This window comes from Quercus lobata, chromosome 8 (assembly GCF_001633185.2).
Source record: "Quercus lobata isolate SW786 chromosome 8, ValleyOak3.0 Primary Assembly, whole genome shotgun sequence".
Taxonomy (NCBI): domain Eukaryota; kingdom Viridiplantae; phylum Streptophyta; class Magnoliopsida; order Fagales; family Fagaceae; genus Quercus; species Quercus lobata.
In genome coordinates, this window is record NC_044911.1 from 1485814 (window position 1) to 1509986 (window position 24173).

A 24173-nucleotide genomic window follows, 5' to 3' on the forward strand; every position below is an offset into this window, starting at 1 on the left:
CGGTGCTCTCTTTGAAATGATAATTGAAATAATCTTTAAAGTCAAAAGATAAAAAAATAAATAAATAAATAAAGACTTTTAGTTTTTTTGATTTAATGTTTCGAGTTAAATACTCCTTGCACTTCTACGCCTTTATATATATGTGTCCACAACCCTCTAGGACATCTCATCTCAAATACATCCCAACTAAGAATGATGTCATATATCTTCAATATTTCAATGACACCTACTTAGCTCCAATTTTGCCATCTCATTTAATCTTAACCCATATGAGTTGGCTATAACCAAGGAAGATGACCTGCATTTTTTATCGAGCAACGATGACGACTTACTGTTTTGATGTTGAGGCCAGATGTTGTGAGTTGTGTAAAAGAGCTAGATGTGATTGGCTTCAGATATTTAGGTGTTTGGTGTGAGAAAGTTATAGCTATATTTTGTTTTAGAACTAAATAGAAATAAAAATAAACATTCTAATTGATTATTAATGAGATTAATTGTTTTTTTATTTATTAATATTTTAAAATTCATAATTTTTAGGTTTCTTTGTAGTTTTTTATTGTTTAGTGCAATATAGTAGCTTTCCCTTAACTAATCCTAAATTAACTCTAAGGTTACAATACTTGCTCAACAAATAAGATGAGAATTACATTGTTTGCTCTGCAAGCATATAGATAATGGTTATGTTATGAGTACCTTTGGGCCCATAATATCTTCTAACATTTATAATTTGTATAGAATTCCAGTTTTCTTTTTTGCACCCTGTACAATGCAAATGGAAGTGTCAGTGTCATGCTTAAAGAATATATCCAATATTATGAGCTTAATAATAAGTAACTAACTTTGAGCGTTCAAAGTCCAAAGATAAGACTTAAAGAAGATATGGTAATAAATTCAGCAAAAAGTCTCTTTAAAAAAAAAAAAAAAAAAGCAAAAAGAAGAAGAAAAAAAGATTATAGGTAATTTAACACAATCCACGATAAAACGAAAGGCATAAAGTATGAAAAAAGTATCAATCAAATCATAATCAACCGCTTGAAAACTTTCGCAACCAAACCTGTCTTATTCTCAATTTCTCAGTACGGAGATTTCTAAATCTATGTGCCTTTGAATCTTACGCAGTGGGATTCAATTTTGCTTTCCAGCTTTGTGAATTTTTGCGGTGGGCTTTGCTTGAGGGAGAAGGTTGAAACATTGAAATTGACTAAATTCCGGTGAGGATTTAGGATGTGTAGCCAAACGTGAATTGCACCTCACACAAAAAAAAAAAAAAAAAAACCACACCTATATGCCATCATACTTGGAACCCAATTGACCCACATCCTCATGTGGGTCTGGTCATCCCTTTTCATTTATGTCAAGGTCCTACCTTAACTTAGAAATAACTCTATTTATTACCTGTTTAGGTATTTTCTGGCTCACTTGAAGTCCTAGCAAAGACCCATTATTCCCATAAAAAAAAAAAAAATTATAATAAAAATTATGTTAGAATGTACTTTATATCCTTTAATTATTTCTTGACATTTAAATCTTTTTTTTTTTTTTTTTAGAAAATTTCAACTTATGGCGTCCGCTCATGATAAGCACTATTTATCATCAGACCAAGACACCAATCAATTTTGAACCCCAAATCTCTTATATAACCATAAGAAATTTTACCAGTTGGGCTAACTGAAACCTACTAAAACTTATCATTTTTGAACAATTTATTATTATAACTATGTAAGTGTGCTCTTTTTTCTAGGTGGAACTTGTGTGCAGTGCATCTGTGCATTAGATATGTTCAGATTCGAACACGTTGAGATTCGGTTACGTGTTTAGTGCATTACTGCACCAGACACAAATCAGGTCCTTTTTTTTTCTTTGTTGTGGTCTGTCACATTTATCCCATTAACCTGCCTAAAAGATTTTTTTTTGGTTAAAAATGTTGTCATTTTTTGATAGGTAAATGACAAGATTCTAATTAATGTAGACAGAATGAGCATATTAACATTGCTATAATATTCGAGAGTGTAAACCGCAAGTTTTAATAGTCAATAGACCGATATAAAAATGACCAGAAACTTGTGTAAATAGGACTTCAGGAAAAACTAAAAGTATAATAAAATTTAGGGTTGTAATAGACTTTATATTGCAATGATGGTCCTTAATATTATATTTGCGAATTAAGAGATAGTATTATTGTAGAAGGCATATAGTTGTAGGGTGAGAAGGAATTCCACTATAACTTGAAGATGTAATGGAAGTTTGTTAGTTTTAAATAGGGTCGGTTCACTCATTGTATTAGCTAGCTATGTTAATTATTGAATCACATAGTGAAAGTAAGCATGTTTAGTATAAACCCGACACGAAATCAGTTTCTTATGGAAGGATTAAAGTTACATTTTTTCCGGGAAATGCATGTCCAATCCTTTCTAAGACAAAATTATTAGCAAAAGAAAGTGGAGCCCTTACTTCTGTGCTACCTTTTAAATATACTTAAAATTAGGTCTTTTTTTTTTTGGAGAAACATAAAATTAGGTTAATTAGTGTGGGGGGGGGGGGGAGCACATTCTACACATTGCTAGAATGAGTAAGCGTGTGAGTGAGAGAATTGTCTATCAGTCTATGTAAGAAAATGAATTTCTATGATCATATGTATCAAAAATAATACTATAAACCACAAAAACAGCAAGCGCCAAATTAATAAATAAAGCAAAAAAAAAAAAAAAAAACATATATTTAATAGGTGACAAAGTGCGAGGAAAAACATCTATAAAGGAAAAACCTTTACAAGTGTCATACACCCCAAATAAAGCAATACACTATAAAAGAAGTTTACAATCTAGAACAAAATCTTTATTGCCTAAAGGCTCTACAACTTTAATAAATGAACTCATTGTTGTGACCCACATTCGCTTTTGGAACGTTTGAACTTATCATACGAGAACCCCTTTACAATCAACGCTTACGTGTTTATGATCAAAACCTCTAATAGACTCTAAATCACCTCCTCTAAGATTCGATATTGCTATGAATTCATTGAAATGCAATTTCAAGCTATTTGATTACAAGTATTTGATATACACCAATATATAAGGATTGTAGTTTCCAACATAAATGTTTAGATTCAAATCTCTTTTCTCTAATTATCAATTTTTTTTTAAAGACAAGGCAAGAGAAAGAGGTGAGACAAAGAAAAGAGAGAATAACCTGACTTATAATTATTAATCAAGTAAAATTGACCAATAACTGTGAGTTAATTAATAACAAGTCTCCTATTGCCAACATGTGTTAATGTGGAATATAAGATCCCATTGATGCCTGAAATATACCAATCCTAATTGAACTAAGCTTTGGATTTTCGAAAGAGCATTTAGGCTGGGAATAAAAAAAAAGAGCACTCAGACTTGCAAGACATCATTGAAGGAGGAAAAAATTCACAATCCCACAAATGATTGACCCTTCAAAAGTAAATATGCTTTTAGCACCAAAAATTAAAAAAAATTAAAAGTTAAAAGGAAACATTTGAATTGAATTAGAGTTTTTCTAATAGTAAATTTCCCTATATAATGACAGAAAAGGAAAATATCATATTATTTGTATATCTTTTCTCACACAATAACTTTGTTATTTTTAATTTTATTTTTTTTCAAATAAAGAGAGTGAAATAGGGAATATGTGGTAGCTTAGTTACCATTTGGTTACCAAAATTTGGACCAAAAATCACCTTTGCAATTTCAAAACTTGATTTAATGCATTTGGTAAAAAATTTACAAATTGTACTTTTTGGATCCTATTATCCTATACCATGACTTTTTTTTTTTTTTTTTTTTTTAAACCAAGTGATGACTGATGACTTGGTTTATTATCCTATTATCCTATAGCAAAGAAAAAGGTTTATTCAAAAAGTGAACCAAACTATCACTTTAAAAAAGGTGAACTAACCTTGCAGACAGCAGTGGTAGGCCATAACTTGTTTTCACACACATCACCCTTATAATCAAGTTTGATTGCCGCGAAAATTGTTTGTCCTTTTTTGTTTGTATATTGTGGGCCTGGTATATTAATATGATAATAAAATGGTTTTGTATTTGAGTATTTGTGCTGCTGTCTTCTTCTTCTTCTTCTTCTTTTCCTAGCTTTTTGTTTCTTTTTTTTTTTTTTCCTCACATTTTCTCCATAAAAAGAGTAATAAAAATAGTATTTTTTTAATAAATAAGTTAAAAATATATGTGAGTTTTAATTAATTCAATATATTTTTTTTAATCTTGAATGTGAAATTTACAATTTAGAATTAAATCTTGCTTTCAATTAAAACAGCTTATTGATTTCTTGATCATGGTAATTAAAAAAAAATCATTAATAATTAAGGGACAGACAAAAGTAGATTCAAGTAGTATATAATATCTAAAACAAAAAACAAAAACCAAAAAGTCCTTAAAATCCCATTTGAAAGGAAAGCCTTCTAGATGCATTCGCACGTGCCAATCCCTATCAGTTTGAGAAACTCTGGATTCCTCTCTCTCTCTCTCATGACATATCAAAATATATCTATACCAGCAGGGAGTACATTTAAATTATTTAATGTTTTAGGACAGGGACATAAACAAGACAGCTTCTAGAAGGCCTCAGACTAAGCACACCCACACAGTGTCTAGAAGGAAAAGACCAATTTAATTTTTGGCTTTTGCAGTACCAAAAAAGTATACATTTCAGAGAGGAAATCAGCCGCAGCTTCTAGCCTTCTGGAATGCCTCACACGTGCCAAATCACTCACAGCCCCACACACACACGAGATGATATTAGGTGTTTCGGATATGATCCTCACACTCTGTATTTTCTCCACACACACACCAGTGACCAGAAGGGAAAGACCCAATTTATTTTGGCTTTTTTTGCAAGTACAAACTGCAAAGTATATTTCAGAGAGGAAAACAGCCACAGCTTCTAGAATGCCTCACACGTGCCAAACCAATCACAGCCACAAAGAGCGTCCAAAACACAAAATCTTAGCACTACACCGTAATATTTTCACATCAAAACTTAATTATCAAGTTTCTATTAGTTTTCGTATGGAATATCTATACGAGCAAGGACTACATTTAATGTTTTAGGACAGGGACAAAAACAAGACGGCTTCTAGAAGGCCTCACACGTGCTAGAAGGAAAAGGCCAATTTATTTTTGGCTACAAAAAAGTATACATTTCAGAAAGGAAAACAGCCACAGCTTCTAGCCTTCTAGAATGCCTCACACTTGCCAAACCACTCACAGCCCTACACACACGAGTTGGATACATGAATTCTCACACTCACACAAGAGTAAGCCTCACAAACATCCGAATCACTTTGTATTTGTATTTTCTCCACACACACACCAGTGACTAGAAGGGAAAGACCCAATTTATTTTGGCTTTTTTTGCAAGTACAAACTGCAAAGTATATTTAAGAGAGGAAAATAGCCACGACTTCTAGAATGCCTCACACGTGCTACATTATAATATTTTCACAGCAAAATTTAAGTATCAAGTTTCTATTAGTTCTCATTTAGGCCAATTGTTAACATTATTTTGTTTATCTATTATTATCAGTTTTCCACTTAAACTTTATTGTGAAATTAAAATGATTGTGCCTATTGCTTTATTAAAAGACAAAAGACCCATTTTAATTTGAGAAAGCTTATAATCACAAAAAAATTGATAAAAAATTTCACACCATATTAATATGTAAGATTGTTAGTTATCAGTAAAAAAATAATATAAAAAATCACTTCAAATAGAAACTTATTAACATTAAATGTTGTGAAAATTTTTTGTTGTGTGTTGCTATTTTAATTTTGGCTGTACAAATTATTTCTAGACTAGAGGTCTCAAAAAGAAAGAAAGAAAAAAATCTAGATAGAAAACAGGACAGGATCTAGAAGGCCTTCACACGTGCCAAACCAATGAGAGCCACACACAATTGTCAATAGTGATTGATAGAATTAATAGAAGGAAAGGAATAGACCTAATTCACTTGGTAGATTATCTTATCCGTATGAATTTGAATTTTAGGATAAGGGCCATAAAATTAGGTCAGGTCCCGTGCATCCTACGGTGAAAGCTCATTTTCAAGAATCCCCACCGTTGGTTTTTATGTGTTTTGATGGGTCAGTTTGGCAATTAGCAAAGCCAAACCAGTGGCTACACGTACTCCCCATCGAAACCTTGGGCCTTTAGTTTCTTCTCTTCTAGAAACTCTCTCACGTGGGAGATGTTCTCTTTACTTGTTCAATTTTAAATTGAGTTTTATTTTATTACTCAGCTTGCATACAATAATTTTACTCAAATTTTGTAGTCCGTCAAACAACTTCCAATACTTTTCTACCGAATATTCCAATTTCGAACCTTTTTTTAAAACAAAATATGTAAACAAAGTTGAAAAAAAATTAAATTAGTTATATTATTTCTAACTGACTATGTTTGATTATTCTTAGAGGGTTAAGAGTTTCCAATTGGAAACATTGCTACAGTTTGAGTACAAACTAATTTTCCATCCACTCAAAATGATAAAACACCGTTCAAAAATAGGAAATTCATTCAAAGAGGAATGGATTTGACACAACCTAACTTAAGAGGAAATTTTTATGAAATACACAAGTTAAATATGAGAAGTGAGAACAATGAAATCAAAAAATACTTTATTGATAATAGTAATAAGATTACAACACCTAAGTTACAAAAAGCCCAAATAACAAAGCCTAATTCACGTGAGACAAATCTAACGCACTTACAAGTAAGAAATAATAACATCCAAATATTGATTACATGAGAGAACAATATTCCTGGTTTTGATGGATGATTGTGTGTGTTTTGCGTGGAAGTATGCCTCCCTATTTATACCTGAGACTTTGACAATTATTTTAATTTCCTTTCCTAAGTGTTGCGTTACAATTGCTATCATTCTATAAAACATTGGTTGAGAATCCTCCAATAACTGTCTTGAAGTACCTGCTCTTATCACAAATGCGCAATCTACTCTAATCACAAATGCGCAAGTTTCTCTTTGTGATTTAAAGTAACTATCTTTACTTGGTTTCTAGTAATGTGAGCCACTTGTCTCTCTCTATCTCTGCCTAAGGGCAATTACATCAGTTTGGGCATAATTGTGCAAAATGGAAAAAGTGGCTAATTTTACACAATTTGAGCAAAAAAAACCCACACCAGCTTGTGCATAATTATGCATTTATTCACAATTGCTATAGTAACCGTGCATATATGCACGGTTATTGTAGCATGTGTATTTATTATTTTATTAATTTCCGTTCACACCTTTTTTTCTCTCTTTTCTCCGTGCACAATGAACTCAATAGAAACTCTCATACACACGCAAAAACACATACATCTATATACATACACACATAAAGATCATGTTTGCTGACGATCTTTCATAAAATTAAATTCATCTTTTACCATCTTCCATATTGAAATCTTTAAAATTTTAATTTTCAATATAAATTACCAAATAGTCTTCCAAAGTGAGTAAATTTTTTTCAATTGAACTAATAAAACGTTCAAAGATATGAATGATTCAAAACTTTAATGGATACAAGAACACATTTTACAATGAAAAGTGATTTTTTTTAAAAAAAAAAAAACTTATCTATAACTACTAGACCAATTAGACAATTCTTTTTTCATGAGCATCATTGGATTTAATTTAAAGATTTGGGAGGATCGGGAGGCTAAATTATTAAAATGTTATATATATATATATTTATTTATATTTATTATCAATGAATTTTCAAATCTATTTTTGGTGGAGGGTTCTCTCCTTCCAAATTTATAATAATTCCTACAAAGAATTTAATAAGTAAATCTTACCATAAATATGAGAAAAATGATCATAATTTTTTATACTTCGGAAATATTTGAGGATAAGGCCCCCACCCAAACATGTAGTGCTGCCCCTGCATGGATTGCAAAGATAGATGATATCTACACGGCACAGAAACAGAAGACGAATTCTGAAAACTGAGAAGGACGGACCCAATAATTCCATGAATGTTGGCTTCTTTATGTATCTTCTAGAAACTCTGGCATGTGGGAGACTTTTGAAACCTTCTTACAAGTTGTAAAGTGAAGTGTGTGCACATACGTGGTTAGCACTTTGTGTCGGCTACAAGTTATATGATTATGAGCCGCTTTTGATGTGAGCCAAGGCCAATCTCACAAAACGCGATCAATGATGGAAATAGCCATTAGCCAATACTCATTACCAATGGGCAATTCCACGCTGCGCACGTTGTATTTGCCAATTTGCATTATCCTACTTTTTTAACACGCTCAACGTGTAACACAAACACTACATAATATGAGTTGGACCATCAAATTTTCTTTTTCTCTTTTTGGAACACCTCATCTTGATGATAATATGAGTTGGACAAATCAAATATTATTCTCTTTTATCTATACTTTAAAAAGAAGATGAAATTCATAACATTCCCTTAATAATATCATACCTAACCAAACCAAATATACTAAACTTTTTCATGCAATGTATGTGAATTAACTTTTTTTTTTTTTTTTTTCTTGAGAAGAGTATGTGAATTAACTTAATTGGTGATATCTAACTGTATCATATACAACTAATATACTAAATTTAATCATTGCGTAAAGTTTTCCTCAAAATTAGATTAGAGGAGATCAAGTGAGATTTCATAAAATTCTTCACGTGTATTAAATTATTGAAGTCATTATATCATTTAAATAAATCATATGACTATTAAATAAATCATGTAATTAAAAGTATACGTAAATAATCTTATGAGCTGCTACTATTTCAATAATTTTTCCTACTTTAATAATTTCCCCACATTAAATATGAAAATATTAATTCAAACAATCAATAATATATAAAATTTTGAGGGATCAAAATTTGACTGTTTGTGAAGCCTATTGCACGAAATTTTGAGTAAAATTTTCAATATATATATATATATAATATTGTTGTAAGTTTCAATGGTCAATTATAATCAATAATATTCTAAAATATTATTTATATTTCATTCCTTTTTACTCAATTTTTCTTACTTTCATACAGGCAATTAGTGATGGATACAAACCTACAGCTCATGGTGAGTAGGGATGAGCTATCCAAAGGATGTTAAAAACTTACCAAAGTGTGAACAAACCATGACTAGGTGCCCCATCTATCAACCTTTATTAGACTCATTTCACATTAAATATGTATTTATGATTAACCATTATAAATTCCTAAAATCTAATCAACCTTTATTAGACTCATTTCACATTAAATATGTATTTATGATTAACCATTATAAATTCCTAAAATCTAATATAACCTGAAATGAATGTGATTGGTTATAAATAAATATTTGAATTATTTTATTGTGATTGGTAACGAATGCCAAACACACACTTATTAAAAGAATGAAAAGTCTAGTGGCACTGAAATTATCACAAACTTTTTTATGAAAATGGTGGGTAGAGTAGGGCTGTCAACGGGTTGGTTTGGGTCAAGTTTGTCCCCAACTTAGAACTGACCCGACTTTGTTGAGTGGCAAATCGGAGGACCTTTCATCAACCGAATCAATGATCAGATCGGTTCGAATTGAGCTTTGCACTAGTGGAGTCGAATTCAATTGAAACTGAGAAGGTGGTGGCGCTAGGAGGATCTTGTCAAAGACTTCAGATTTCCTCTAGATCTCTGACTACATCAAAAGATCTCCACCATATGTTGCGAAAAATCGCTGTATTTTCACCAAATTTAGGCAGAATCTTGGACAACGATGTGATTTTAGGTTAAATTCTTAGTAGAGATGGAGCTCTCTGACGAGAATTCTGAGATATTTTGGTGGAGGGTTAGTCAGGTCTATTTATATCGGGTTTCAGAGGGAAGGCCTGCTACTCGACCCGCTCCTGTTGGTTTTGAAGGAGGTCACCTGCCACTAACCGCCCCATGCATTAGTTGGGGCGATGGTTGGCTTGGTTTCAGGTGGGTTTGGCAGGAGGCTGGGTGTAGTGGACACCCCTAGGGTAGATTCTAGTGAGATGAGTATCTGAAAGAGTATGTACCTAGGGTCTAAAGCAAAACTCTTTAAAAGAAATTGTAAAGAAATTTCACAGCCATGTAAAAAACTAGTAGGCAAAGAAAGATAAAAAGAAAAAAAGAAAAAAAAGCAAGAAAGAGAGAAATCTTCTAGAAGACGTGAGAGCCCACATGGACCACTGAAATGCAAAAACAATTGCCTTTTCCTTTCTTTAAACCCACACAACACAAAACCAAACCCAAACCCCACAGATACTGCATTGACTCTTTATATAAAACCATCTACTTCTCTTTCTCATTTCATACATTCACACAGACTCTCAATTCTCTCTTTTCTCTAAAATTCTCTAAACTCTCTCCCCATTTTACCCCTAAAACCCTCAAATTTCCTTTCTCAATGTTTGGAACTCTGAACCTCCCTACGGCCGCACCTCTCTACTCCTCGCCGAAAACCAGATTCTCCTCTTCCAAACGGTCAGTCAAGGCGTACGCTGCCACGGCGACCGAGGCGAGGCCGTATTCCTCGTCGGCGGCGGTGCATCCGGCGAGTCTGTATGAGGTGCTTAGAGTGGAGCGAACGGCTTCGTTGACGGAGATCAAGATGGCGTACCGGAGCCTGGCCAAGATGTACCACCCGGACGCCATGATCCAACAACACCACCACCAAGACGAAGAAGACAAGCCAGAAATCGAGTCGGACTCCGAATCGGACGGCAGCGATTTCATAGAGATTCACAACGCGTACGCGACGCTCTCCGATCCGGCGGCGCGTGCGCTCTACGATCTCTCCTTGGGGAACACCACTTCCCAGTTCAGCAACCAGAGGGGACCGTTTGGGTTCGGCGTCGGATTCGGATTCTCAGCTCCGAATCGGACCGGATTTTACCCGACCCGAAGATGGGAAACCGATCAGTGCTGGTAGCCTGAACTAGGAAACGCGTAGGTCCTCATAGATATTTTCTTCTGTTTTTTTTTTTAACCCAAAAAAGAAAAAGAAAAATTTTTCTTTCTTTTTTTTTTTCTCTAATTTTTGATTGGGGGAATTTTTGTTTCTGTCACGGTGACGTGGCAATGTAGAGAAAATCTGTAAATTGTACCACTACCCAATTTTCGAGTAAATATTATATATATGTTAGCAAATGGAGCTTTACAGTTCAATGAATCACATTATAAAGTTTAACATTTCTTTTTAAATAAATGGGCAATATAAGCATATGATTGGAAATTCAACAAGGGACTGTAGTTTTGGCAGAAATTATACCATCGTAAATTCTCGTTTTGAGTGTTTTGAGAATTATTTTATTTTATTTTATTTTTTTGATAGAATGAGAAATTAATGTTTAATGTTTAATTGGTTAGTCCTGAAATTTAGTTTTAGAATTTTTTTAATGTGAATTGTTCGGTTAACTTGAATTTTATTTTCTTAATAACTTGGATTTTATTCTTATTATATTCATGAGAAAGAGAAACAGTTATAATTGCACATAGTGGAGTCGGTGGTCCAACGGGTAGTGGTTTGGAAAGAGAGAAATTACAATTTCCTATGTGAGTGGAGATAAATAAAAGAAAAGAAAAGAATTTAATATATAGAGATAATGTTAATAACTTTTTGAATTTACCATTTACTTTAAATGTTGGTTTACAATATGGGTTTAATTACTTCTAAGTCACTTGTAATCAAATACTAAAAGATTAGAGTTCGAATTTGGTTTACATAAAAAATTAATGTGTTTGGACTTGATAAAAAGCAATCATTGTAAAGCAAATTCATAAATTAAAACTCTATTAAATTTATAAACATTAACTTACAATATAATTTTTTAAAGAAATTCATTATACTGGCTATAGATGTATTTGGTTAGACGTTTTAGACTAGTTCATAAAAAAAGGACGTTTTAGAAGATTTAAAAAAGTATTTTTAGGCGTTTTGGAATATTAGATTTGTTGTTCTAGTAACGTTTAAATTTTTTGGAAATATATGAGGGAAAAAATGTTGTGAAAATACATTTTGTGTTGTTTAAAGAATGAAAACTGCTATTTAAAAACCTCTACCAAACACTCCCTAAAAAAGTTTTTCTAAAACTCAAACTCTCTATTTTGCAACTGCAACCGTTTTTCAGGACCACAATCTGTCAATATTCATTACAAGATATACACTCTTTGTTTCTCTAAAAAAAGAAAAAGAAAAAGAAAGACCTATACTCTTTAAAGATATTTACATTGATGCCCCCACCTCCTGTAGTTATGGATGGTGATAGACTGATAGTTACAAATGCAAGTGCTAGCTGGAAAACAAAAGTATTGACGAAGAAAATGGAGTGCAATGAGAGCGATTGGGTTGGAGTTGATTGACAATTTCAACTAAATTGTTAGATGGGCAGAAATTATCCTTTGGACGGGTTTGGAGGAAAAGTTTGTCCTTGTTAAACTTTGTTTCTATGAGAGTTGGCCCACTTTCAATGCACAGCCTCTAACAAAGTAACACAACACATTCCTTTGATTTGAAATCTCTTGAGACTCAGTACTTTCGAAAAAGAAAGGCTTTGTTGGGAAATTCTAATCAAAATTCAGCTTTCATATGTTTTGACTAGAAGGAAAAATCTCATTCCAAGAAGAAAGTGAAGATGTTTACAAATTAACATTCCCTAATGAAATTTGACCATGGAAAATTAAGGATGGTACATGAAAATTTTCATCAGAAGAAAAACCTTCTAGAATATTTTTTTTTTAATAGAAAAATTACAACAAGGATGGAGTTATTTCACAGCCCTTTCTTTTTTCCTTTTTTTTTTGCTATAAGCCATTTTAATTTTTAATCCCCACCTAAGCATTACTGCATTAGCATTCATTTCCACAAACATCTATTGCGCAGTATACCACAGTTCAATTTTAAAACGCAAAATTCCCCAAAACCCTTGCTTTCATTCACTGTTCTCTGTTGGTCTGTGTAATTCCACACCTTAAAAATGCAAACTTTGAACTAAAAGAAACAAAAAGATAGCATTTTGGTGTAGAAACAACTGCTTCAAGCTCAAGCACCTTCCAAATCAAATTGTTCAAAAACAATACCTTGCCATACCAAATGCTTCTTCTAACAATTCAAATGCTCCACACCACACACCAACCCATGTGTTGTAGAAAAGCCTTGCTGGGTAATTCACAGTGGATCCATTAGTTTTTGCAACAATTTCAGGTTAGGTCAGGTCAGTAATGACTTGGATTTTGTAGTTTGCTGATTATTTGGGAATTGTATCAATTTATTTATTTTTGTCTAATTGGGTATTTTGTATTTTCTTTTTCTTGGTTAGATTCAATTATTTGTGCTATGGTGTAGCTTGTGGATCACTTGGCATTTGGTGAAACTGAGAATGCCTCATTGTATTTCGTTTTTTGGAGGTGGTACTAATGGGTAGTAATTCAATTCAGGTTATAAGAGTGAAGTGGTGTTAGGTAATGGATGCAGAGTGAATGGTAATGATATGAGGGTGTGAATTGTTAGTTATCTTGGGCATAAAAAAGAAAACTTTTTTTTGGAGGGAGGGAGTTGTTATATTAAGATTTGGATGATCTATATGATGAATTCTTGAAATTTCAGGCTGCAAAGAATGATAAGGACTCAAATGGGTCACATTTGAATGGACAAATCCAAGCCCTTGTTGATATGCTTGTGGCAGAGGAAGGTATATCACTTGGGAGTGTTTTGTAATAGGTTTCTTGTATATGTCCATGTTACAACGTCTCTTGATGGTTTTGAGATTTGATGTTTAGTTCAAAAAGTGTCGCATTCTTATACTTGCTATGCATGTAAAATAAAATGATGATTACATTGTAAAATGTAGAAAATTCAAATAGGGTGGAGATGCTTTTTGTCGTCACAAGAGAAGGAATATTAGTGTTCAGCCTACTGTGACTGTTTATTTTTTCTCAGCAGGGCAATGCAAATACAAACTACGACTTCCATTATAGAAGAAGAGGGAGGGGAGGGGGCGGGGGGAGTAGACAATGCTATAACAAACTACACACTGTATCTTACTAGGAAATAATCACAATAACCTACCATCAGTCTTTGTGATTCTGTGAAGCTATCTACCCATTAGGAGAGACAGGTTCTAAGATTTTCAGTCATCATATAACAGATCGAATGCTATGGTGGTATTGAGCCAGGTTTACCGTTTACTGCCTTAGGTGTAGATGACCAATGTGAAAATGAAAAGGAGGACTGAAATGAGTTAATCTAAAGTGTTGTACTTCAATGAAATCTTGAGCCAGGTTTAACGAACTGATAAACTGTACTTGAGGAAGATCAGAATTCTATGTATTTTGCGCAATCTAAGAGTATGGTAGACTTTTGTTAAAAGATGCAAGATTTGGGGGCTGAGTAAATTACAATTATGCATTTCATAAGACATGATATATCATATATGTAAATAAGGTTGTTTATAGATGTAGCTTGAGTGACACATTTCCTAGCAACTTTGCAACTCACAGTTGTCACCTAGTCTAACCTTGGTAATTCGACTATCAAGTTCGGAGTTCATAAATTAATTGGGAAGATATGCAAATTATTCTAGAAATGATAAATAGTTTTTGGATGGAAATATTGATGCTTAACTTTGACTGAAAGGAGAATTCCTTTTTTATTTTCATTTTCTTGTGCTTTTGTTCATGCATGTGTATGGTTTTGGGGTTCATGACTTGAAAACTTGATCATAGAAATCACACGATTGTAAAGTTCCAAATTTTATTTATTTTTTTTTTTTTTTTTGTGGTGGGGGTGGTAAATTTTCGTTTATGAAGCAAGGAGAAAAGGAAAATAGAAAAAGTTCAATTAGATTGGACCTTGTGCATACTAGATAGTTGGATTGAGATTCTTCACTTATGTAAATATTTCTCATTCCTGCAGGAGGAACTATAACTTTGTAAATTAAATATTTTTGGTCCTGTACATCTAAATCTTGTTCGTTATTGTTATTATAGTTTTAATTTTGGGATGCACTGATTATGCAATTTGAGGTGACTTTGCAAAAAGGAGATTGCAAAAAAGTTCACATTTTAAGGGAAAACTCAAAACTGTAAGTTTTTTCTTTGAATACCCGCTTCTTATTTTCCTAGTGCCATACCATTGATACTTCCTGAAACTCATCTTATCTGTTTCGGATTTCATATCTTGAATCATAAAAGAGCTTGAAAATATGGACACATTTAAATAAATAAATAAAAAAGAGCTTAACAATTGATAATAACAATATGGACAATATAAGTCAAGGAAGTGATAATTAAATTCTCTTTACTCAACATGTAAACTCAACTGTGTTTTTGGGTGCTTTGTCAGTTGATAACAATCTGAGGTATATCTGGGATTTCCAGTTGTTTATGTTGTGGATATTTGAGTTGCCCCATTTATTTTGTCTGCCTGGTGTCCGGAAGCCTGGCTAGGTCATAGAAGTACCCACTAACCCAAATCTTTGACCTGCAATGCAAAAGGCATACAAAATGAAACGAATCTGGTCAAAATATGAAAACCTGAATGACTTTCTGGTCTTGTGAACTAAAGAGTTGATTTTCCAAGTGCAGCACGAGTCTTGTTTTCAATTTATATCCTTAGATAGTTTGATGATATTTTGTAGCTAATTGGGTGCTATCTTGGTTCCATGCTGATATGCATCATACTTTTTTTGGGGTAAAATTTCAGATACCTTAGAAATTCTTTATTCTGTAAACTATGAAAAGGCAAAATGCTTCTTAGATATATCATAGGCAAACAAATTTCCATGCAATTACCATTTCTTCTTTCTTTTCTTTTCTTTTTATTTTTTTTGGTGGGGCGGGAGGGTGACAAAGTTTGAAACTAATGGTTTTTCTCAAGCTCAAGAAGTGATATGAGAATGTTCATCTACAAAAGAAGAAAATAAATAAAGAAATCGACTCATTCTTCATTCTTATACATGTTTATGGTGCTGATAAAGTTGTCTTGTTCTACCAAATGCATGTGTGGCTTAGGTGTGTCCTCACGAGTCTCTTTCAACTGATGTGCTTGTTTAGTACTTTTTTTTTTTTTTGAGAAGTGCTTGTTTAGTACTTAATTGTCTTACGTGGAGCTGAAACAGTTCAGGGTTGTGGTTGAATTGCTATCTCGTCTCTCTGTGTGTGTTTGTGTTTTTGTTAAATGGACCAATGGTTTATAGCTCAAATGGTACTTCATTTTCTTATAATGCGTGTGTAACAATAAAAAGCAGAATAAGAAAAGAAGAGATTATTTCTGTAAATATTGACCTTTTTTTGGGGCCAAAATTGTTGGCGATGTATATTATTTGGAATGCCTCTTTTCCCGGGGCTGCAGAAGTTCTTGTAATGTATCTGCCTAACATCCTTCTATACAAGTCTTGTTTTGGTACAACTTCCCTGTTATACCAACCAACACTCTGGCAGTATTATCTTGCACTTTCTTTTGTAAATATTGTCTTTTAGCCATATGTGTTTTAACTTCTAAGTTATACTATTATCCTTTAAGCCAGATGCGTTCCAAATCATTTTTGTTTAACAGATAGAAGGTCGAGAACCATCACCACCAGCTTGATTGATGAGTGCCAGATTTGAAGAAGTTAGCTTCCAAACTGCTAAACAGATTCACCATGAAAGTCAAAAAATGTGAAAGACAAAGTAGAGTAATCAGGTGTGTGTGTGTGTGTTGCAACTTCAGGTTTAATGTGATATTTTGAAACACATCTCAGACACCATATAAATATTGAACACATCTTTAGCAACTTCAGGAAGATGCTAAAGAACTAAAAAAAGAGGATCTGACTACAAATAGAATGGTGATTTATGCTGAGTTAAAGATGTGTTATCGTACTATCTCTAAAAACATTAAATGTATAATTTATGTCACCCACTATAACTTAAGAAAAAATGACTGACTAGAGGAGCATGAATACATAAACACCCTCGATGAGTAACAAGGCACATACTTATAGTACTCATTAGTAATATTTGCAGCAACAGCATTCATTTGACAACTCATCATTTTTCTGGCGTTTTACATGGGCAACACAATTTTTGCTATATATATATATATATAAAACAACTAATCTGGATAAAAGACCAATGAATGATTTCCTCAAGAGACTGCTACATCAGAGAAAACGTGATGATGAGAACAGGTGCAAGACAAGGGGGGCAAAAATTTGGTTATCATCTTTTAAGAGCAATTGTTTGGTCATTTTTGTTAAAAGACACCAATCAATGACTTGGGGGGTAGTTGCAATGGAACTCTTAACGTTAATAGCTAGGCTAGGAGGGTTAGAGGCACATAGGAAACAAGCAATTCAACGTGCAAGCACACGTTATGCAGGTCCTTTACATATACGTGTATCTAAACATATATATGTTGTGGAGAGAGGGAAAGAGAGGAGAGCATTTCATATGCATAGCTAAATGGCTTTGAAGCAGGTCCTCAGAAGTATTGGCAAGTTAAATGTTAAAAAAGCCTGTTATCACCTTGGAAAAAAATTTCTGACATAGATGTTTTGAATTGTGTTTGGTAGAATGTGAAGTGCTTGTATCATCTACTCTTGGTGCTCTATAAGACCACTACGTTTGCAATGCAGATAAGTTACAAAGTTATTAATAGAAGTGTAAAACCCTGGGCTCAGGATGACTACAACAACATTGAGTATACGGAATGTTGAAGCAATTTGTTGCTTGGGATGTGTGGTCAGTCAGCTGTCAGCCCACTCATCTCTCATCAGGTCTTCAACCTTAAAGGTGAACACATCCTTAAATGCATAAAGGCTTAAAATAATCGTTATATTATTATTGCATGAGAAGGAAGCAGATATCTTCAAATTAAAAAAAGAAAGAAATCAGATGTTGAAAAAACAACAACTTTTGGTTCACCAAATCAATCCAAGAACACAAATTGATGATAAATGTGTGATGATAAATGTGTGATGCTACAATGTCAAACCCAGTATCTACATGGACATCTACTCTCTGTTATTTGAGTCATCATACTACACTAATCTGTATCAGATATTTACAATGAATTAAAGAGTGGGAATATACATCGCGCAAGTTTAGAAAGATGACTATCAATCAAGTTTAGAAATATATATTGCATAAGTCAACATGTAGAATATAAAATAACTGAGACATGCCAAAAATTATGCATGTATTGATGTTTGAATGAGTACACAATAATATCAGAGTGAGAATTAACTTACCAGTAAATCAATCTAATCCAGCTGCAATTTGCTACCTTGCTTTGGTCCAATAGGTGCCACTCATACCTTGCTTTGGTCCAATAGTTTGGAAAACACGGCATGTCTTCCAATCCCAAAACCAGAATATATGAATAAATAATTGACACCAATGGATTTACTCTTCCAGCAACTTTGCTATCTACTATAAATAAATATCTGACACCAATGGATTTACTCTTTTGTCAATGCATTGCTAGTATACAATGTCTTTGTTGTGCTGCAAATGCTCAAAAAAAATTTTGATAACCAGCGGCAACTATTTAAGATTATCTTAACAATTTGGTCAATGACAACAGAAATTAGGCAACACAAGATATATTAGTTAAAGGAAAATGAATGAATATATGAATAGATGCTTCGATCGATACGTGTACATGCATGCACAAGAGATTCAACAACTGCAAACAGAATCTCCATATAGTTGGAACATAGACAATGTCAATAAAAAGAAAAAATTTGATAGACTCTGCTTATGTTCTGTATTCAAGGATTCTTCATCTTGATCCTCAACTTCCGGGCCACCTGTGCTGCCTTGGGATGAACCGGACGCTTACTACCATCAGATTGCTCTACCTCAACCCAGTTAATAACCTTCAGTATCAGAGACTGAGGAACTTTCTTAATATCCCCATCTGCTGCTCCTTTTGTTTTCTTCATGCCCTTTTCCAATGCCTTCTCCAAAAAATCCATAAACCAGTTTCCAGCTTCTGTTTCAACCTGTTTCCCCAATTTGATTGTATTGCTTAGGCTGCTGTAGGAAGAGGCTGGTTTCTTGTTTTCATCGTTTTCGCCTATAGCAGCAGCTTCAAGTGGCAGTTTTCCAAGTGGGGAAGACGGTTTTCTATCCAAAGATGACTTGTGGTTGAAATTTGATCTCAGGACTTTTCCCATACTTGTCTTCTGCTCACCTCTTTCAGGAAAGACTGCAATGGATTTGTATAATGCTGTTCGCCTTTTGGATAAATTTAGTTCTGAATTTCGGCTTTGGTCCATTGAGTTGTGTATGTTTTCGTGAAATCCAGGGGACTCTTCTTCAGATTTTTTGGCATTTGGATTTTGAGCCATTTCAGAAGCCGAAGTAGCTGCTTGAATGGACACCATATCAGTCACTGCTGCACAATTTGGTGATGAAATTCCAGAAACCGATCAAAACAAGCCGCAAGAGCATCAGGTTTAGCTGATTTGCTTAAGTTGGAAAACATCCTACAGCAAACCACAACAGTATATTAGATTAATAGAATCTAATTCAACTGGGAAGTTCACTACAGAAATAAGTTAACAGAAGGATATTTATACTTACTTGAGAGATCGAACTAATGTTTCAGTAGCCGAAGCATCTCTTAGTGCTTGAAGGGAAATTTTCTGTGCTGTTTCTCGCTGCTGCAGTGCTTCCTGTAAAGCATGGAATAATAAGCAATGGAGCTGCAAAATTTAGTCAAAAAAAGCTCTAAGGTAGGTACAGATGACTCAGGAAGGAAAATTCAAATAGGGTGAAGATGCTTTTTATTGTCACAAGAGAAGGAATAGTGTTCAGCCTACCGTCACTGTTTATTTTTTCTCAGCGGGGCAATGCAAATACAAACTACGATATCCATTATAGAAGAAGAGGGAGGGGAGGGGGCGGGGGGAGAAGAGAATGCTGTTACAAACCACACACTGTATCTTACTAGGAAATAATCACAATAAGCTACCATCAGTCTTGTGATTCCGTGAATTTAAGCAATCTACCCATTAGGAGAGACAGGTTCTAAGACTGCAGTCATCATATAACAGATCGAATGCTATGGTGGTATTGACCCAGGTTTACCGTTTACTGCCTTAGGTGTAGATGACCAATGTGAAAATGAAAAGGACTGAAATGAGTTAATCTAAAGTGTTGTATTTCAATGAAATATAGAGCTATATGTTACGTTTAACTAACTGATAAACTGTACTTGAGGAAGATCAGAATTCTGTGTATTTTGGGCAATCTAAGAGTATAGTAGACTTTTGTTAAAAGATGCAAGATTTAGGGGCTGAGTAAATTACAATTATGCATTTCATAAGATATGATATATGTATATAAGGTTGTTTATAGATGTAGCTTGAGTGATTGCCACATTTCCTAGCAACTTTGCAACTCAGTTGTCACCTATTCTAACCTTGGTAATTCGACTATCAAGTTTGGAGTTCATAAATTAATTACGAAGATATGCAAATTATTCTGGAAATGATAAATAGTTTTTGGATGGAAATATTGATATGCAACTTTGACTGAAAGGAGAATTCCTTTTATATTTTCGTTTTCTTGTGCTTTTGTTCATGCATACGTATGGTTCTGGTTTTGGGGTTCATGACTTGAAAACTTGATCATAGAAATCACATGATTGTAAAGTTCCTTTTTTTTTTTTTTTTTTTGGGGGGGGGGGTGTGTGGTAAATTTTCATTTATGAAGCAAGGAGAAAAGGAAAATAGAAAAAGTTCAATTAGATTGGACCCTGTGCATACTAGATAGTTGGACTGAGACTTTTCACTTACGTAAATATTTCTCATTCCTGTAGGAGGAACTAAGTTATTTTTGGTCCTGTACATCTAAATCTTGTTCGTTATTGTTATTATAGTTTTAATTTTGGGATGCACAGACTATGCAATTTGAGGTGACTTTGCAAAAAGGAGATTGCAAAAAAGTTATATTTTAAGGGAAAACTGTAAATTTTTTCTTTGAAAACCTGCTTCTTATTTTCCTAATGCCATACCATTGATACTTCCTGAAACTCATCTTATCTGTTTCAGATTTCATATCTTCAATCGTAAAAGAGCTTGAAATATGGACACATTTAAAAAAAAAAAAAAAAAAAAAAAAAAAGGAGATTGAACAATTGATAATAACAATATGGACAATATAAGTCAAGGAAGTGATAATTAAATTCTCTTTACTCAACATGTAAACTCAACTGTGTTTTTGGGTGCTTTGTCAGTTGATAACAATCTGAGGTATATCTGGTATTTCCAGTTGTTTATGTTGTGGATGATTTGAGTTGCTCCATTTATTTTGTCTGCCTGGTGTCTGGAAGCCTGGCTAGGTCATAGATGTACCCACTAACCCAAATCTTTGACCTGCAATGCAAAAGGCATACAAAATGAAATGAATCAGGTCAAAATATGAAAACCTGAATGACTTTCTGGTCTTGTCACTTGTGAACTAAAGAGTTGATTTTCCGAGTGCAGCATGAGTCTTGTATTCAATTTATATCCTTAGATAGTTTGATGATATTTTGTAGCTAATTGGGTGCTATCTTGGTTACATGCTGATATCATGCATCATACTTTTTTTGGGGTAAAATTTCAGATTCCTTAGAAATTCTTTATTCTGTACACTATGAAAAGGCAAAATGCTTCTTAGATATCAGGCAAACAAATTTCCATGCAATTACCATTTCTTCTTTCTTTTCTTTTCTTTTCTTTTCTTTTCTTTTTTTTTTTTTTGGGTGGCGCGGGAGGGTGGCAAAGTTTGAAATTAATGATTTTTCTCAAAAGAAGGAAGAAAATAAATAAAGAAATCGACTCATTCTTCATTCTTATAGATGTTTATGTGCTGATAAAGTTGTCTTGTTCTACCAAATGCATGTATGGCTTAGGTATGTCTCACGAGTCTCTTTCAACTGATGTTACCAAATTAACCATAAGTGCTTGTTTAATACTTAATTGTCTTCCGTGGATCTGAAACAGTTCAGGGTTGTCGGTGAATTGCTATCTCGTCTCTCTGCTTGTTATGGATCCTTTTGATTTTTATGTTTGAATCATTAATATGCACTTTGTGTGTTTATGTTTTTGTTAAATGGACCAATGGGTTGTAGCTCAAATGGCTCAAATAGTACCTCATTTTCTTATAATGCGTGTGTAACAATAAAAAACAGAAATAGAAAAAAAGAGAGAGAGAGAGATTATTTCTGTAAAAATTGACTTTTTTTGGGGCCAAAATTGTTGGCGATGATTTGTATGTGTCATCTTGAGATGAATCCAAGATTGGAATGCCCTTTTTTTCTTTTTCTTTTTTGGATAATGGGTTGTGTCACCTAGCTTTATGTCAGTGTTTTTACCAATCTTATAGGTCTTGAGGTCAACTTTATACTGTGTCCTTTTTTCTTTTTCTTTTTTTCATTTATCCAATTTTTTTATTCAGTGAGACTCACATTATTTTAACCTCAACAAATACCGTGCTTGTTAACATTTGCCTTTGATTGTGTATATTACTTGGAATGCCTCTTTTCCAGGGGCTACAGAAGTTCTTGTATCTGCCTAACATCCTTCTGTATGTTTTGGTACAACTTCCCTGTTATCCCAACCAAAACTCTGGCAGTATTATCTTGCACTTTCTTTTGTAAATATTGTCTTTTAGCCAGATGTGTTTTAACTTCTAACTTCTAAGTTATCCCAACCAAACTTCTAACTTCTAAGTTATATTATTTTAGTCAGATGCATTCCAAGTCGTTGTTTAACAGCTAGGAGGTTAAGAACCATCACCATCAGCTTGATTGATGAGTGCCAGATTTAAAGAAGTTGGCTTCCAAATTGCTAAACAGATTCACCATGCAAGTCAAAAAATGTGAAAGACAAATTAAAGTATTCAGGTGTGTGTGTGCGTGTGTTGCAACTTCGTCTTTAATATGTGATAATTTGAAACACATCTTAACACCACATCTTTAGCAACTTCAGGAAGATGCTAAAGGACTAAAAAACAGAGGATCTGACTACAAATAGAATGATGAGTTAAAGATGTGTTATCTTACTAATTCTAAAAACATTACATGTATAAATTATTTATGCTCTATTGCATATGGCTACAACATCCTCGATGAGTAACAAGCACATACTTACAGTTCTCAGCAGTAATATTTGCAGCAACAGCATTCATTCAACAACTTATCATGGTTCTGGCATTTTACATGGGCAAGGCAATTTTTGCTATAAATAAAAAAAATAAAAAATAAAAAAACTGGCAAAAAAGACTGCTACTGTCAGAGAAAAAACGATAATGAGAACAGATGCAAGACAGTGGGGGCAAGATTTGATCTTCATCTTGATTTTAAGAGCAATTTTTTTGGCTATCTTTGTTATGAGACTCCAATCAATGACTTGGGGGTTGGTTGCAATGGAACTCAACGTTAATAACTAGGCTAGAAGGGATAGAAGCACATAAGAAACAATCAATTCAACGCGCAAGCACAGGTTATGCAGGTCCTTTACATATTTTTGTTATGGAAAGAGAGGGAGAGAGAGAGCATTTCACATGCATAGCTAATAAGTGTCTAAATGACTTTGGAAAAAAAAAAAATTTCTGTCATAGATGTCGTCTGAAATATGTTTGGTAGAATGTAAGAGCTTGTATCATCTGCTCTTGATGCTCTCAAATGCGCTATAAGACCATGGCATAGATGTCATTTGGATCGTGTTTGGTAGAATGTGAAGTGCTTGTATCATGATATCATCTGCTCCTGGCTCTCAAATGCTCTATAAGACCACTACGTTTGCAATGTAGATAATGGCAACTAATGGTTTAAATTCCTATGTCTTCAGTTACAAAGTTACATATATATATATATATATATATATATATATGTATAGAACCCTGGGCTCAGGATGGCTCAGGATGACTATAACAATATTGAGATGTTGCAGGCAGCTGAGTATACAGAATGTTGAAGCAATTTGTTACTTGGGATCTGTGGTCAGTCAGCCCCACTCATCTCTCATTAGGTCTTCAACCTTCAAGGTGAACACATCCTTAAATGCATAAAGGCTTAAAATAATCGTTATATTATTGCATGAGGAGGAAGCAGATATCTTCAAATGAAAGAAAGAAAGAAATCAGATGTTGAAAAAGCAACAACTTTTGGTTCACTATA

At 33.5% G+C, this 24173-nt stretch overlaps 1 protein-coding gene and 1 long non-coding RNA gene across 2 annotated transcripts; both read left to right on the plus strand.

Annotated features, from left to right (window-relative positions):
• Window positions 1-10254: 10254 nt before the first annotated feature.
• LOC115957278 (chaperone protein dnaJ 11, chloroplastic) lies at window positions 10255-11192 on the plus strand. The gene has a single exon (XM_031075489.1). It carries the CDS (start codon window positions 10425-10427, stop codon window positions 10947-10949), a length of 525 nt encoding a protein of 174 aa, XP_030931349.1. The 5' UTR covers window positions 10255-10424; the 3' UTR covers window positions 10950-11192.
• A 1639-nt stretch (window positions 11193-12831) lies between these two features.
• LOC115955280 lies at window positions 12832-16850 on the plus strand. Its single transcript, XR_004084083.1, has 3 exons — window positions 12832-13707; window positions 15005-15099; window positions 16572-16850. It is a non-coding gene; the product is annotated as an uncharacterized LOC115955280 (long non-coding RNA).
• Window positions 16851-24173: the final 7323 nt, after the last annotated feature.